General features: G+C 37.9%; 1 protein-coding gene across 1 annotated transcript in view; it reads left to right on the forward strand.

The window, feature by feature from the left end:
• The window catches only part of CSMD3 (CUB and Sushi multiple domains 3), a 1491512-nt gene that overhangs the window by 1362932 nt on the left and 112216 nt on the right, over positions 1–16364 (forward strand). The window contains exon 46 of the mRNA XM_010863441.1: positions 8279–8287. Coding sequence (XP_010861743.1) covers positions 8279–8287 — 9 coding nt within the window. The remainder of the gene's footprint in view (positions 1–8278; positions 8288–16364) is intronic.

The raw sequence follows: 16364 nt of genomic DNA on the forward strand, positions 1-16364 counted from the left end.
CATCTCATCCTCTGTCGCCCCCTTCTCCTCTTGCCCCCAATCCCTCCCAGCATCAGAGTCTCGTCCAATGAGTCAACTCTTCGTATGAGGTGGCCAAAGTACTGGAGTTCAGCTTAGCATCATCCTTCCAAAGAAATCCCAGGGCTGATCTCCTTCAGAATGGACTGGTTGGATCTCCTTGCAGTCCAAGGGACTCTCAAGAGTCTTCTCCAATACCAGAGTTCAAAAGCATCAATTCTTCAGTGCTCAGCTTTCTTCACAGTCCAACTCTCACATCCATACATGACCACTGGAAAAACCATTGCCTTGACTAGATGGACCTTTGTTGGCAAAGTAATGTCTGTGCTTTTGAATATGCTATCTAGGTTGGTCATAAGTTTTCTTCCAAGGAGTAAGCATCTTTTAATTTCTTGTCTGCAGTCACCATCTGCAGTGATTTTGGAGCCCAAAAAATAAAGTCAGCCACTGTTTCCACTGTTTCCCCATCTATTTCCCATAAACTGATGGGACCAGATGCCATGATCTTCGTTTTCTGAATGTTGAGCTTTAAGCCAACTTTTTCACTCTCCTCTTTCACTTTCATCAAGAGGCTTTTCAGTTCCTCTTCACTTTCTGCCATAAGGGTGGTGTCATCTGCATATCTGAGGTTATCGATATTTCTCCTGGCAATCTTGATTCCAGCTTGTGCTTCTTCCAGCCCAGCGTTTCTTATGATGTACTCTGCATAGAAGTTAAATAAGCAGGGTGACAATATACAGCCTTGACGTACTCCTTTTCCTATTTGGAACCAATCTGCTGTTCCATGTCCAGTTCTAACTGCTGCTTCCTGACCTGCATATAGGTTGAATATTAGGGAACCTCAATTATTATAGAAGATTTTCCTAGTGAGGATAATGCAATTCACTAGTATATAGTATTCATTATTTTCTGTTATTGGTGTAGCTTCTGTAAAAGAACGGTTTAATATATTGGGTTGGCCAAAAAACTCATATAGTTTTGTTTCTGTAACACTTTATGGAAAATCCAGAGCAAAATTTTTTGCCAAATGAATATACTGAACTTCAGATTATTTTTAAGAAGTGCATTTGAAAGACCTGTAATATCTTTTAGGTCAACTTTTAAGGTTATTTTGCCTTTATAATGAATCCTGTATTTGGGGACAAGTATATTTAACTCCACAAAGTCTCATCCTAAAAGAGACTGCTGTATATATAAGGACACATTTTATATAAAACATAAATCAACATTGCTTTGAACTGTGTGACCCCATTGCTTTGCACAATCTAAAGATCTGACTTCCTTTCAGATTTCAATAGCTAGAGCCCTGAGCTTATAAAATGTTTCATTGTTTGATGTCCAGAGAGCATAGGGGATATGCACATCATACAATTATATACATATCTAGATAGATAGATATAAAGCTAAAAAAAAGAACTGGTGAAACTGTAATGATGACATGACAATGTCATTTACTTAAATGCCATTTACTTAAATTGCTGCTTAGTGATTATTTAAATGATTGAAAGGCATGTCAAAATTACTTGGAATAGTTTGATATTTTGCTGTATGTGCACCCCCATTGATAAGATGGCATTTAAATTCTACAATATCTCAGTTCCCTCTAGCCAAAGTCAATCAGGAACACTTCTGTAGTTAAACCAATTTGAATTCATAGGCTCACTGTAATGAGGAGGATAACACTATGAAAAACTGTGGAGTTTCAGTGAAAGGCTTTTTATAGGATTTGGACTGTGTAAGATGATTCTGGAAAAGTTTAAAGAATCATGTTTTTCCTCTGGATTTGGTGCTGTCAGAAAATTGGAGCAGTTCTGTAATTGTGTATCTTAATAATTTTTCTTCTAGAAGGTGAAAGGTGTGGGGCACACCTAACACTATGATTGGCAGGGGGAGCAGCATTTTTGCATACTAGCTGAGTTGTTGGAATCTTGGTCATATTGGTGTTTTCATTTTGTTTTGTGTTTTGTTATTTGTATGTTCAGACATGATTATGGAAGGTCTTGTTTTCTGTCTTGTTCCAACAAGGCCAGAGAGCTATCATATCTGATGTTAGTTGTTACTTAATTTGTTTACAGTAAACAGTAGAAAATCATGGCCTTAAAAGTTACAGCCAGGCCAGCTCCAAGCCACAGCATACAGGGGCTGTGCTTTGTTTTCTTTCCCTTATTTTCTTCCTTCTTTTCTTTTCAATATGTAGAATAGTTTAAAGTGATGGTTAAATAACTGAAACATGTTCCTCCATAGCCAAAAACCAAACCAAACTATTGTAGTGAACAGAAAAGGGAAATAGAGACTGACAAAGAACAAATTGTCACGCCTGATGTGCTACTAATATGCCAGGCAACTCACTCAATGTAGAGAAGAGACCTTTGGCACATTACTTCTCAGACTGAAGTGGTCTCTACTAAAGTAGGATATTTTCAATTAGCTACTATAATACGGGAAAGTCACTTCATGCAGAAGCTGTTAAAATCTTGTGGATAATTCAGGATATTTCCCCAAAATTTTGTTTACTATAGTTCTGTTTTTCCATCTATAGGAAAATAGCAAGTAGCTTCTTTTGATTCATTTCTAATGATCCATTCTCTGTCTTATCTCTAAATCTAGGACTGAACATTTTCTCTTGATTTCTCTGCCTTTATATAGGCAGAGAAACAAATTGATTGTAAAATATTAACAGATAAAAAAGAGATATTTGTAACCTATTAAGCACTGCTGAAACTTAACCTGTATGGCTCATATCAACTGAATAGCAGACTTTCTCCAAAATGGGAAAAAAAAAAAATATATATATATATTTTTTTTTTTCTCTTAGTTAGAACTCAGCATTTGTTTCAACAGTCATAACTCTGCTTTCAAGTGGAGCTGCTTGAAGTTATTTTACATAACATTGAGAAAATTATATAACTATGTAATTATCAGTGTTTTTCCCCCTCTAAATCTTCCCCAAATGATGAGGTTATCAAACTTGAACTAATCTGGGTCAACACTGAAGTACACTAGTGGTTAGAGAATGCCTAGAGTTTATAATGGAATGTCAAACATTATTTTTTTTTCCTCTTTAAGAAATATTGTATCCTTATTTGGCAGAAAGGTTGTGTACTTGTCTTATGCTTTTTTGGTTTAGAGAAGGAATGGCAATTTGCCAGTGTCCTGTTTTGTCTTTTTTTGAAGAAGCCTTTTATAGCTCAGTGAACTGAAGTAGATAAATGCAGCTTTCTTTTCTGGAATTGGGTTGGATGTTTGATTACAAAGAAAATAGGAAATTAAAAATAACCAAATATATTGGCAGAATTAAATCCTAAAAGTGATTTTAAGAAGTAAAATGTGTGGACCAGTAACCACACATCTATACACAGTTGAATGAAAACAAAGTACTATTCAAACAATGGTCATCCTGAAAATATAATGACATGTAGGATAGATGCCCTCTTGTAGTTGTTAAATAAGTCAATAGTGTCTTGAAGGGAATGGCATGTCAAATAAAGTGATTCATCTAAAAGAAAACACAGATTTAGCTCAGATGTTTATTTTAAATGTGTAAATATCTATGTTATGCAATTTTTTCATTAATAGTCATCACTTTGAAGCTGTTTTTAAATAAAACAATCCACAGAAAACATGGACTAAGATACTGCTTGTACTATTTATAATTTTGAAGACACAATTTTGAAGTTTCAATTCTGCTCATAACTGGATATGTGTCCTTTTCTACCTTACTTCATTCCTCTAGGTCTCTTCCTCTCTCCATTCCTCCAAAAATAAGAGATTAAAATAGTTGATTTACAAGGTAATTTCTACCTCAAACAAGCTATGATTCTTATGTATACAATATTGGATGTATTCATCCTAGACCCATTTATTTTCTTCCAAAGTAACTCAACAATATACATTGAGGATAAGATCTTGTCTTAATTTAATTAGTTATGAGTTAGCATTTATTGAATATGATTTCCAGAGCGTTGTGCTAGCAGTTTTGACATCGCAGACATGTGCAAAATATTCTTACACATGGCTATAAAATGAGATGTTGAACTCAAGGGCTTTATATTACAGTATAATGCACATCAATGTAAAACAAAGAACTCAGCATTTTCAAAGTATATTCAATTTAAATTAAACTAGATAAAAAAGAAAATAATTTGATGTGTTCTATAAAAATCCCGTGGGTACTAGCCCTTTGAATGACATTGGGGTCATGTGTAAATTCTTATTAGATTGAGATTATATGTGTTCAGGGCACAACTGCTATCACAGCAGCCATGCTCATTTTAACTTTTGCAAAATGGGGAATGTTCTTGCTCTTTGAAATGATAGTATGTGTCAGGCACTATTCTACATACTTTACAATATATTAACTCGATCTTAGTTTTACGTTTATTTTGTAGGTGTGAAAACTGAAGCACACAGGCAATTTGCCTGAGGTCATAGAGCATGCAAGTTAGGGAGCCAATTTTGAACAGTCAGTCTGCTTCCAGAATAAATGGTAGATCAGGCTGCTTTGTACACAAAATATTACTCATCAACACAGATTGCAGAATGTATGTTTTCCCGTGAGATTGATTGGTATGATAGAAACATCTTCAGAAAGATAAACAGAGCTTCAGTGTCTAATTCCCCATTATTGTCTTCAATTACTACACTTCTGATATATCACATCTCAAACCTTAACCTTATTATATCCTGCTCCTACCAACCAAGATCATGTGCTTAAATTTGCTCATAGTTATTTTAGTAATTGCCACCAAGTTAAATGTCTTCTGCAACTAAAAAGTAAAACTTAAGAAACACAGAAAGTATTAATATTTTACCAAATTTTCTTTTTTATTTGTGGTCACCAAATATCTGGAAATCCAATCTGATGTAATAAGAGTTTACCTTTATAGAGTGCTTGCTATTTGCCAGGTACTGCTTCAAGGGCTTTGCATCTATAATCATTTTGATCTTATACCAGTCTGTTGAGGTGGCATAAAATTAGTACCATTATCATTATTATTTTACAAATGAATAAAAGTGAGTTATTGGCTAAGTAATTTGCCACAACTTCCTAATTTGTCAGCATTAAAAACAGAATTTAAACCCAGAGAGTCGGGATCAAGTTCATATTCAGTATCCTAAGACTATATTGCTTCTGTATTTTTCACTCATTCACTATTCCTTCTTTCATTTGTCTAGCATTCAGTCACTTGGCAAGTATTTATCAAATATTGCTATATCGTGTATTGCATTATGCCCTGAGGAATTTGCAGTTAATAAGATGAACAGCGGGCCCTGCTCTCATGCTGTTTACATTCTAGAATATAAAAATGCAAGAAAACAGACAGTTAACAAATAATTCTTACAGACCATGAAAATCACCAGAGGGAAAATAAGAGAGACGTGATACAGAGTAACTGCAAGAGGTTTACTCCAGGTCAGATGATCAGTGAAGCTGTCTCTATCTAGTCATCTGAGGACATATTTACAGAAGAAATTGGAAAATAGGTTTCAAGGAAGCAAAATATTTAAAAGTAAAATTATATAACATGTTTAGACATCACATTATCAAATAGTACATTATCAACTATTTCAGAGCTATGTTGATTAAGGAATAGAAGTGACTAGAGTTAAGGATTAGATTGGAGACAGGTTTAATCTTTCAAAGTTTATTTTGAAAAACTGAAAGATGTGGTTTAATTTTTTATAAGGTGAGAATGGCATTGTAGATAAAACGAATCAGGGGTCCTTGAGTTTTAAATGGAAGAGAGGAACTACCTTTATTTGCAGCTAAAATATATATACTGCCTAATAAGTGGGGCTGAAGTTAATTAAACTTAGAGACACTTGGAGATCATAATCAAGACTTTTAATTTAATGTCAAGTCATTTGGGGATACTTGTGAGTTTTTTCAGAACCAATTAACTATTGTTTATTTAACAACCACGGCAAAATAGACTTTTTACTAGTCTCTGGGTATCTGCATTTCTTCCCTTCCAATTGTGTCGATTTTCTACTGTAGCTGGAGTTTTGTTGTTGTTTTTCAATCTCTTTACTCTCGGACTTAAAATTCTTCATAAACTTCCTATTGGCATCAGATTAAAATATATCCTGAGCATGACCTGTATATGTCTGTTGGATTTAAACCCAGTTTTCCTCTCTTTCTCATACCTTCTCACCCTGGCCTTGGCCTTTGCTGATTTTATACTTATTGATTCCTCTGCTTGAGTTATTCTTCCCTGTGACATCTAACTCTTCAACACACATGAACATGTATCTAGTTTCAATTAGTTAAATTCCAGTCTTTAATGAGATTATTTGATTAATATTTCACCAACAATTTGTACCTATAATAGTGAGATTGCATCTGTTTTGCTTAATATTGTGTTCCCCAAACAGATGTTATGATATCTGGCACATAGTGGGCCCCCTCAATGATATTCATTTAATAAATTAACAGAATGAACATTATAGGAAATATAAATATGTGCACAATGGTCCCCACACAAGCTAAACATGGAATAAAAACTAACACATTAATGAATAAGGCTGCAACAACTCAAAAGAGTAGAACACTAAATGCTAAGTATTATGGTAAAAATTTCCACACTGTCAGGGTTGTAAAAATAATTTAGAGTTGGAAGTTAACCTGACAAATACAAGGGGCCTGGGAAAATTGGAGTGAGATATAACAGATGTAAGGATTGGTGAGAATTAAAATTATAAACTTGATTATGTAAGGTTATAATCTGTTGGCTATGAAAAGCCACTCTAAATTGATAATACGGAAATGACAAAACCAAAATAATTTTCCAGTCCACGTTGATTTGTCTGTAAAATGTGGGAGAAGTTGTGGCTTATTTTTCAAGCAGAATGTGATTCAACTTTTGCCTTAATGAACTAGACGACAATTTAGCCATTCTTACATTTAGGTTTTTTTTGTTGTTGTTTTGTTTTGTTTTTTTGCAGCATGAGTATATTTATGTTACTGAAACATGAAACAGAGTTCTGTTCCGCAAGCTGAAGAATGAATTCCACAAACTCACAAACACTCACAGAGGCAAAGAGTTTATGTTAAAGGATAGAGACACAAAGCTCTCAGCCTAGAGACTGAGAGGGGGTGAAGTGCCTGAAAAGGCAGGAATAGCAACACTGTATGTCTTTATCAGAATTGATCTGTTCATGTTTGGTTGGCTCCGGCCTGATGTGTGTAATTTCAGACCAATAAGTTTAAATGTCACAATGTCCAGTTTGTCATTTTTATGGCTTTCTTATGGTTCCCAGTTTCTCAGTTTCTCCAGACATTAAGTCACCATCCCTTGATCCTTTCTCAAGACCCCAGACCATTATTTAGGGACTAAATGTATGTTTAAGAGCTAATGGTCTACCTGGAGTTTTTCTCCTTGATAAACTGGACAGGAGTTAATGATGGTCTGGTCCTGAGTCTGAATGTTTTATGACCCTCCAAACTAGGAAGGCATTCCTCTGAATATGCAGGACCTGGAGCAATGATTATGGCTTTAGGCTAATGGAACAAAACGTTTCTGTGAGTGAATAAGTTGAAATTAAAGGTGAAATTAGAAAAAGAACCAAGACTCTAACCCTACACTTATTGCCCAATAATTTCTACCTCATTACCAAGTCCAGGCTTGCTCTGCTTGCCACAGGACAAGTCAATAAACCCAGAGACTAAGTATTGAGGCAAGGAATCATGACTATTCAGGAAGCTGGAAGATTGAGAAGATGGCAGACTTGTCTCCAAAAAAACCTTCTTATAGGGTCTGGATGCCAATTTTTTTGTATAGAACAGAGAGGGAGAGGAAGTAAGGAAGTAAAGTAAAAAGGTTATTTATCTTGCAAAATAGGAGGGGATGTTTTATTTTTTTTCTTTTCTGCAGCCATTCACAAGTGGACAGGGGTCAGACCATTGCCCAGTGAGCTGAACAAAACCACTTTTGTTTAACGTTCAGGCAGAGGGGTAGAGTTCCCGAGGCAGGACATTATGTATGATTATAATAACAAAAGCAATGAAAAGCAAAGGTCAAAATCTGAGAAACAGATTCAGCACGGAGTCAAAATTGGCTCTTCCCTGTTACATTTACACATATCTTGATGTAGTACTTTGGTGATTAAATGAAATAACTCAGGTAAATCACCTTACAGAGTCCTTCGTATGCAGTGCATTCCTCATAAATACTGTCTTAATTTCCTTCCACTACCTCACCTGTGTGTAGGAAGGATTGCGCCACAGAGACACAGAAGGCAAGAACACCCTGTAGGCCAGTTTATCAATATAGACCTGTGTTAGTTTCCTAGGACTGCAGCAACAAAACCCCACAGACTGGGTGGCTTTACCAGCAGAAGACTTTTTTTTTTTTTTTTTTCATAGTTCTTAAGGGTAGACTTACAAAACCAATGTATGGAGAAGGCCATTCTCTTTCTGAAGGTTATTAGTAAAGACCCTCCCTTTCCTTAACCAGAAATCTTTGACATTCCTTTGCTTATAGATAATTCACTTAAATCCCTGTCCTCATTACTACAATTTTTTTTTTCCTGTGTTTTCATCTCATTCCCTTTGCTTTTTATAAAGAGAGTAGTCATACTGGTTTAAGGGCCCACCTTAATTCAATATGACCTCAATTTAACTCATATCTACAATAATCCTATTTTCAAATAATATTCTACAGTTCCAGGAAATACATAAATTTGGCAGACATTTTTCAACCAATACAACAGGTACGGTAAAATGACAGGGGTCTTCCCTGAGATGTCAGCCTCAAGAATGGAGAGACACTGGGTGGGTTTTAAACTTTTTAAATGAACAAACTAGTAGAAATAGGTGAAGATTGAAACCACAGTTGTTGGCAGCTATTTTTGACTTAACGTTTTATAGTGCTTTGTCTTCAAGAGTCAAAAGAAAAACAAATGCAAAGTTGTTCCTTTTATTATTCCCTTCACTTCTACAATATAAAAAGAATTATTAATACATAGTTCAATCCTGAAAAGCATCTCAGGCAGGAACTGTTCAGATCCCATTCTCTAGTACTCTGACCCACAATTGACTCTATTTCATCCCCATTTAAAATTTTAGAGTTAGAGTCATCTTAGGGAAGACTATTTATTACGAGACTCCTTCCTGAAGAAACCTATGTTTGTGTATTATTTAGCAAATATTTGTTGTATCATAAAAAAAATGATAGGCACTAATTACTAAATTGTGAAAAAGACAGATGAACAGTCTCCTCCCTCTTATCTTAAAGCCCAGATGGAATCATCATCAATGAAAAAGTAAACTAATAAATGGAAAATAATAAATGTTAAAACAACTCATGATTTCATGTACCACAAAATAGACTTCTGTGATTAGAAAAAAAAGAACAAAGGGTAAGGGGAAGTAGGCAGTGAAGAGCTTAGAATGATCTCAGGTGGGCTCAGCTTGCTACTGTTGCAGAAACCAGTAACTGAGAAACCAAACACCAGACTGGGAGAATTGGAGAACTCACGTTTATTATGCTGGCAGGCCCAGAAGAGTTAACACTCCAAGCTGTGAGCCTCAAACGAAAGGGTTACAGAGTTTTTATAGACAGAATATAGTGGGCAACACTAGCTGCTAATCAGATCAGATCAGTTGCTCAGTCATGTCCGACTCTTTGCGACCCCATGAATCACAGCACGCCAGGCCTCCCTGTCCATCACCAACTCCTGGAGTTCACTCAGACTCACGTCCATTGAGTCAGTGATGCCATCCAGCCATCTCATCCTCTGTCGTCCCCTTCTCCTCCTGCCTCCAATCCCTCCCAGCATCAGAGTCTTTTCCAATGAGTCAACTCTTCACATGAGGTGGCCAAAGTACTGGAGTTTCAGCTTTAGCATCATTCCTTCCAAAGAAATCCCAGGGCTGATCTCTTTCAGAATGGACTGGTTGGATCTCCTTGCAGTCCAAGGGACTCTCAAGAGTCTTCTGCAACACCACAGTTCAAAAGCATCAATTTTCGGCGCTCAGCCTTCTTCACAGTCCAACTCTCACATCCATACATGACCACAGGAAAAACCATAGCCTTGACTAGACGAACCTTTGTTGGCAAAGTAATGTCTGTGCTTTTGAATATGCTATCTAGGTTGGTCATAACTTTCCTTCCAAGGAGTAAGCGTCTTTTAATTTCATGGCTGCAGTCACCATCTGCAGTGATTTTGGAGCCCCCCAAAATAAAGTCTGACACTGTTTCCACTGTTTCCCCATCTATTTCCCATGAAGGGATGGGACCGGATGCTATGGTCTTAGTTTTCTGAATGTTGAGCTGTAAGCCAACTTTTTCACTCTCCACTTTCACTTTCATCAAGAGGCTTTTGAGTTCCTCTTCACTTTCTGCCATAAGGGTGGTGTCATCTGCATATCTGAGGTTATTGATATTTCTCCCGGCAATCTTGATTCCAGCTTGTGTTTCTTCCAGTCCAGCATTTCTCATGATGTACTCTGCATATAAGTTAAATAAGCAGGGTGACAATATACAGCTTTGATGTACTCCTTTTCCTATTTGGAACCAGTCTATTGTTCCATGTCCAGTTCTAACTGTTGCTTCCTGACCTGCATACAAATTTCTCAAGACGCAGATCATAGGCTGATTTAAATTAAGGGGTTTCACGGGTGTGGGAACAGCAGTCAAGATTGGGAGGGGGATGCCTGACCTTTACACAGGCATGATTAAACAGGTTTGCAGGGGCTGGGCAATTGCAAAGAATAGCACAAGGGTGAGTGAGATAAGCTCAATACAATACCAGTTCCTAGTATTGTAAGTCCTCACTTTCTGAGACTTCGTGACCGTCTTGATCCAGGTCAGCTTGCAAGGAGCAAGCTGAGTTACAGAGGCAGAACAAGTAGGAGGTTATGTAAAACTTTAACTTTTCCTCTTCACTACAACTTGAAGGGGGTTTGGGTTCCCAGTCACAGACTGGGTGCACGTTGAGGTGGTAGAAGCATGAGATCCTAGCCACTAGTCCAGTGGTCAGTGACAAAGGCACTGGCCCTTCAGCTTTGCAGAGAATTTCCACAAAGAAGGAAAGTAGTGAACTAAGGAAAGTATTTATTAAGAGGGAAAAGAGAACAGTAGACCTGAAGAGTAAATACTAAAGAGTACAGTGGATAGAGGCACATGGGCAGACTCAGAGGGAGAATCCCCAAGTCTCCCCCTTGTAGCAGTTTGAATTACTTTTTATGGTGTATTTCTTCTGGGTTTCCTTTAGCCAGTCATTTTCATTTGGCCAGTCACAGTCCATATTTGGTATATCTCAGGATCCTTCATGTGTGCACATTCATCTCTTAGTCAAAATAGATTCTACTAAAGAGGCTTGTAGGTAGCCTGGCATTAGTTAGCATCCTTTGACCTCCAAGGAGATTTTCTGTGCATGTGTGATCAGGGAGACCTGACTTTGAAATAAGAAATATATATTCTGTGCAGGGCCCAACCTCCTCTCTTAATTGTCCTGCTATTCTCCTCTTGGAGTTTTGGTCCATAGAGAATGAATCTCCGATTACTTTACCCTGGAGGGGCCCATCTGCCTCCTGCCTCAAGAAGATTAAGTTCAGTTCAGTCGCTCAGTCGTGTACGACTCTTTGCGACCCCATGGACTGCAGCACTCCAGGCATCCCTGTCCATCACCAACTCCCAGAGTTTACCCAAATTCATGTCCACTGAGTCAGTGATGCCATCCAACCATCTCATCCTCTGCTGTCTCCTTCTCCTCCCACCTTCAATCTTTCCCAGCATCAGGGTTTTTTCAAATGAGTCAGCTCTTTGCATCAGGTGGACAAAGTATTGGAGTTTCAGCTTCAACATCAGTCCTTCCAATGAATGTTCAGGACTGATTTCCTTTAGGATTGACTGGTTGGATCTCCTGCAATCCAAGGGACTCTCAAGAGTCTTCTCCAAAACCATAATTCAAAAGCATCAATTCTCAGGCACTCAGCTTTCTTTGTAATCTGACTCTCACATCCATACATGACTACTGGCAAAACTCAAGAAGATTAGCTTGAAGTTTAAAAAAAAAAAAAAACTTTACAGGCAAACAAAAGTAAAATACACTTATGGGTATCTCTACACTTCTCTAACTTCTGATGGATCTCTTTCTCAAGTAAGATATTAATAGATAAAATACTGTCCTCTGAAGCAGTCTCATAAGCATTACATCCCCCTGGGCTCTCTGTATCTTCTACTCTCCTTTCTCTTACCTCTCTGGCATTTCTCAAAACTACCTTTTACCTTGATAATTGTAATTTTTACCAGTGTTTCCTCTACCTTTTGGAATGTTCTTCTGCCCACCATTACCCTTCAGCACTGGAGGTGAAAGGATCTCACTCATCCTTTAAAATTTGTCTCATTTCGTCTCTTTTTATTAGAGTTTTCCTTAACTGCTCTAGTTGATGTTCCTCAAAATCCTCATAATACTCTCACAATAGGGCTGATATTGAAGATACGGGCTTTGAAGTTAGAGGACATAAGCTGGAGTTCTGGATAAACCCTGTGCTAGTTGTGTGATCTTGGACAAGTTACTATGTCTTTTAAACGTCATAATTTTTATATTCACATTGAGGTATATCAAGAACTTGGAAATGGAAAATGTGCTCATTCACATCTGAGACTTTGTCACCTCATGGACTGTCAGGAACACCAGGCTCCCATATTCATAGGATTTTTCCTGGCAAGAGTACTAGAGTGGCTTGCCATTTCCTCCTCCAGTAGCTCTTCCTGACCCAGGGGTTGAACCCACTACTCATGCATTGCAGGTGGATTCTTTACCCTGAGCCACCTGGGAATTCCAAAATAAAGAGTTTAACTCCTAAGTTTAAGTAATAAAATTAAGCATATAAAATACATTTTTCTTTAAATGTTTTAATAACAGAAAACGTGTTTCTTGAATTGATCATAGCATATTACATTTTTTGAAAGCAACTAGTGAAAACGGTCTCTAATCAAGGAAATAGATTATGATAGAGATATCATCAGGTGCCAGTAGTCGTGATACTTAGATTCATATAGACCTTTGTTTCAATGGCTTTTAACTTATTTCAAATAGGAACCTAATATGATGGGATGACTGGTTCAAATGATGTAGAAAATTAGAAATATAAGATTTAACTTGCCCATGAGTGTCCAGGAGTCTCTGGCAGAAGCGTAGGTGGCAGTGACCTGCTACAGGGTTGGGGGAACCGACTGTAGCAGTGTGTGCATGGGACCTTTGGAAGGAGGTCACCATTATCTTTATCACCTCCACCATAGTTTAGCGGCAGATAAATAACAGGGAGGGACCACAGCCCCACCCATCAACAGGAAATTGGTCTAAAGATTTACTAAGCATGGCCCTGCCCTTCAGAACAAGACCCAGTTTCCCCTCAGTCAGTCTTTCTCATCAGGAAGCTCTTATCCTTCTCCATCAGAGGGCAGCAGACTGAACACCACAGTCACAGAAAACTAACCAATCTTATCACATGAACCACAACCTTGTCTAACTCAGTGAAACTATGAGCCATGCCCTGTAGGGCCACCCAAGACAGACAGGTCATGGTGGAGAGTTCTGACAAAATGTGGTCCACTGGAGAAGGGAATGGCAAACCACTTCAGTATTCTTGCCTTGAGAACTCCATGAACAGTATGAAAAGATATGACACTAAAAGATGAACTCCCCAGGTCGGTAGATGCCAAAGACGCTACTAAAGATTAGTGTAGAACTAACTCCAGAAAGAAGGAAGAGATGGAACCAAAGCAGAACAACATCCAGTTGCAGATGCGACTGGTAATGGAAGTACAGTCCAAAGCTGTAAAGAGCAATATTGCATAGGAACCTGGAATGTTAAGTCCATGAATCAAGTCAAATTGGAAGTGGTCAAACAGAAGATGGCAAGAGTGAATTTCAACATTTTAGGAATCAGCAAACTAAAATGGACTGGAATGGGTGAATTTAACTCAGATGACCATTGTATCTACTAGTGTGGGCAAGAATCCCTTAGAAGAAATGGAGTAGCCATCATTGTCAACAAAAGAGTCCAAAATTCAGTACTTGGATGCAATCTCAAAAAAGACAGAAATATCTCTGTTAGTTTCCAAGTCAAACCATTCAATATGACAGTAATCCAAGTTTCTGCCCCAGTCAGTAATGCAAAAGAATCTGAAGTTGAACAGTTCTATGAAGACCAACAAGACCTTCTAGAATTAACACCCCAAAAATATGTCCTTTTCATTATAAGGGACTGGAATGCAAAAGTAGGAAGTCAAGAAACACCTGGAGTAACAGGCAAACTTGGCCTTGGAGTACAGAATGAAGCAGGGCAAAGGCTAATATAGTTTCGCCAAGAGAATGCACTGGTCATAGCAAACAGCCTCTTGCAGCAACACAAGAGAAGACTGTACACATGGACATCACCAGATGGTCAACACCGAAATCAGATTGATTATATTCTTTGTAGCCGAAGATGGAGAACCTCTAGAAAGTCAGCAAAAACAAGACATGGAGCTGACTGTGCCTCAGATCATAAACTCTTTATTGGCAAATTCTGACTTAAATTGAAGAAAGTAGGAAAAACCAAGACGATGCAGGTATGACCTAAATCAAATCTCTTACAATTATACATGGAGGTGACAAATAGATTCAAGGGATTAGATCTGCCGATCTAACATATGTCAAGGCTGTATATTGTCACCTTGCTTATTTAACTTATATGCAGAGTATATAGTGCCTACAGAACTGTGGATGGAGGTTCATGACATTGTATGGGAGGCAGGGATCAAGACATCCCCAAGGAAAAGAAATGCAAAAAGGAAAAATGTTTGTCTGAGGAGGTCTTAAAAATAATTGAGAAAAGAAGAGAAGCTAAAGGCAAAGGCAAAAAGGAAAGATATACCCATCTGAATGCAGAGTTCCAAAGAATAGCAATGAGAGATATAAAAAAAAAAAAAAGCCTTCCTCAGTGATCAAGGCAAAGAAACAGAGGGAAAAAATAAAATGGGAAAGACTAGAATCTCTTCAAGAAAATTAGAGACACCAAAGGAATATTTCATACAAAGACGAGCACAATAAAGGACAGAAATGGTATGGACCTAACAGAAGCAGAAGATATTAAGAAGAGGTGGCAAGAATACACAGAAGAACCGTACATAAAAGATCTTCCTGACCCAGATAACCATGATGGTGTGATTATCACCTAGAGCCAGACATCCTGGAATGTGAAGTCAAGTGGACCTTAGGAAGCATCACTACAAACAAAGCTAGTGGAGGTGATGGAATTCCAGTTGAGCTATTTCAAATCCTAAAAGATGATTCTGTGAAAGTGGTGCACTCAGTAGGCCAGCATATTTGGAAAACTCAGCAGTGGCCACAGGAAGGAAAAGGTCAGTTTCCACTCCAGTCCCAAAGAAAGGCAATGCCAAAGATTGCTCAAAACACTGCATAATTGCCCTCATCTCACACGCTAGTAAAGTAAAGCTCAAAATTCTCCAAGCCAGGCTTCAACAATATGTGAACCATGAACTTCCAAATATTCAAACTGGATTTAGAAAAGGCAGAGCAACCGGAGATCAAATTGCCAACATTTGTTGGATTATCAGAAAAGCAAGAGAGTTCCAGAAAAACATCTATTTCTGCTTTATTGACTATGCCAGAGCCTTTGACTATGTGGATCACAACAAACTGTGGACAATTCTGAAAGAGATGGGAATACCAGACCACCTGACCTGCCTCTTAAGAAACCTGTATGCAGGTCAGGAAGCAACAGTTAGAACTGGTCATGGAGAAACAGACTGTTTCCAAACAAGAAAAGGGGTACCTCAAGTATGTATATTGTCACCTTGCTTATTTAACTTACATGCAGAGTACATCATGAGAAACACTGGGCTGGATGAAGCACAAGCTGGAATCAAGATTGCCGGGAGAAATATCAGTAACCTCATATATGCAGTATTCATTCCAATCCCAAAGAACGGCAATGCCAAAGAAAGCTCAAACTACCGCACAATTGCACTCATCTCACACGCTAGTAAAGTAATGCTCAAAATTCTCCAAGCCAGGCTTCAGCAATATGTGAACCGTGAACTTCCTGATGTTCAAGCTGGTTTTAGAAAAGGCAGAGGAACCAGAGATCAAATTGCCAACATCTGCTGGATCATGGAAAAAGCAAGAGAGTTCCAGAAAAACATCTATTTCTGCTTTATTGACTATGCCAAAGCCTTTGACTGTGTGAATCACAATAAACTGTGGAAAATTCTGAAAGAGATGGGAATACCAGACCACCTGATCTGCCTCTTGAGAAATGTGTATGCAAGTCAGGAAGCAACAGTTAGAACTGGACATGGAACAACAGACTGGTTCCAAATAGGAAAAGG

The sequence above is a fragment of the Bison bison genome, unplaced genomic scaffold, assembly GCF_000754665.1.
Source record: "Bison bison bison isolate TAMUID 2011002044 unplaced genomic scaffold, Bison_UMD1.0 scf7180017864491, whole genome shotgun sequence".
Taxonomy (NCBI): Eukaryota; Metazoa; Chordata; class Mammalia; order Artiodactyla; family Bovidae; genus Bison; species Bison bison.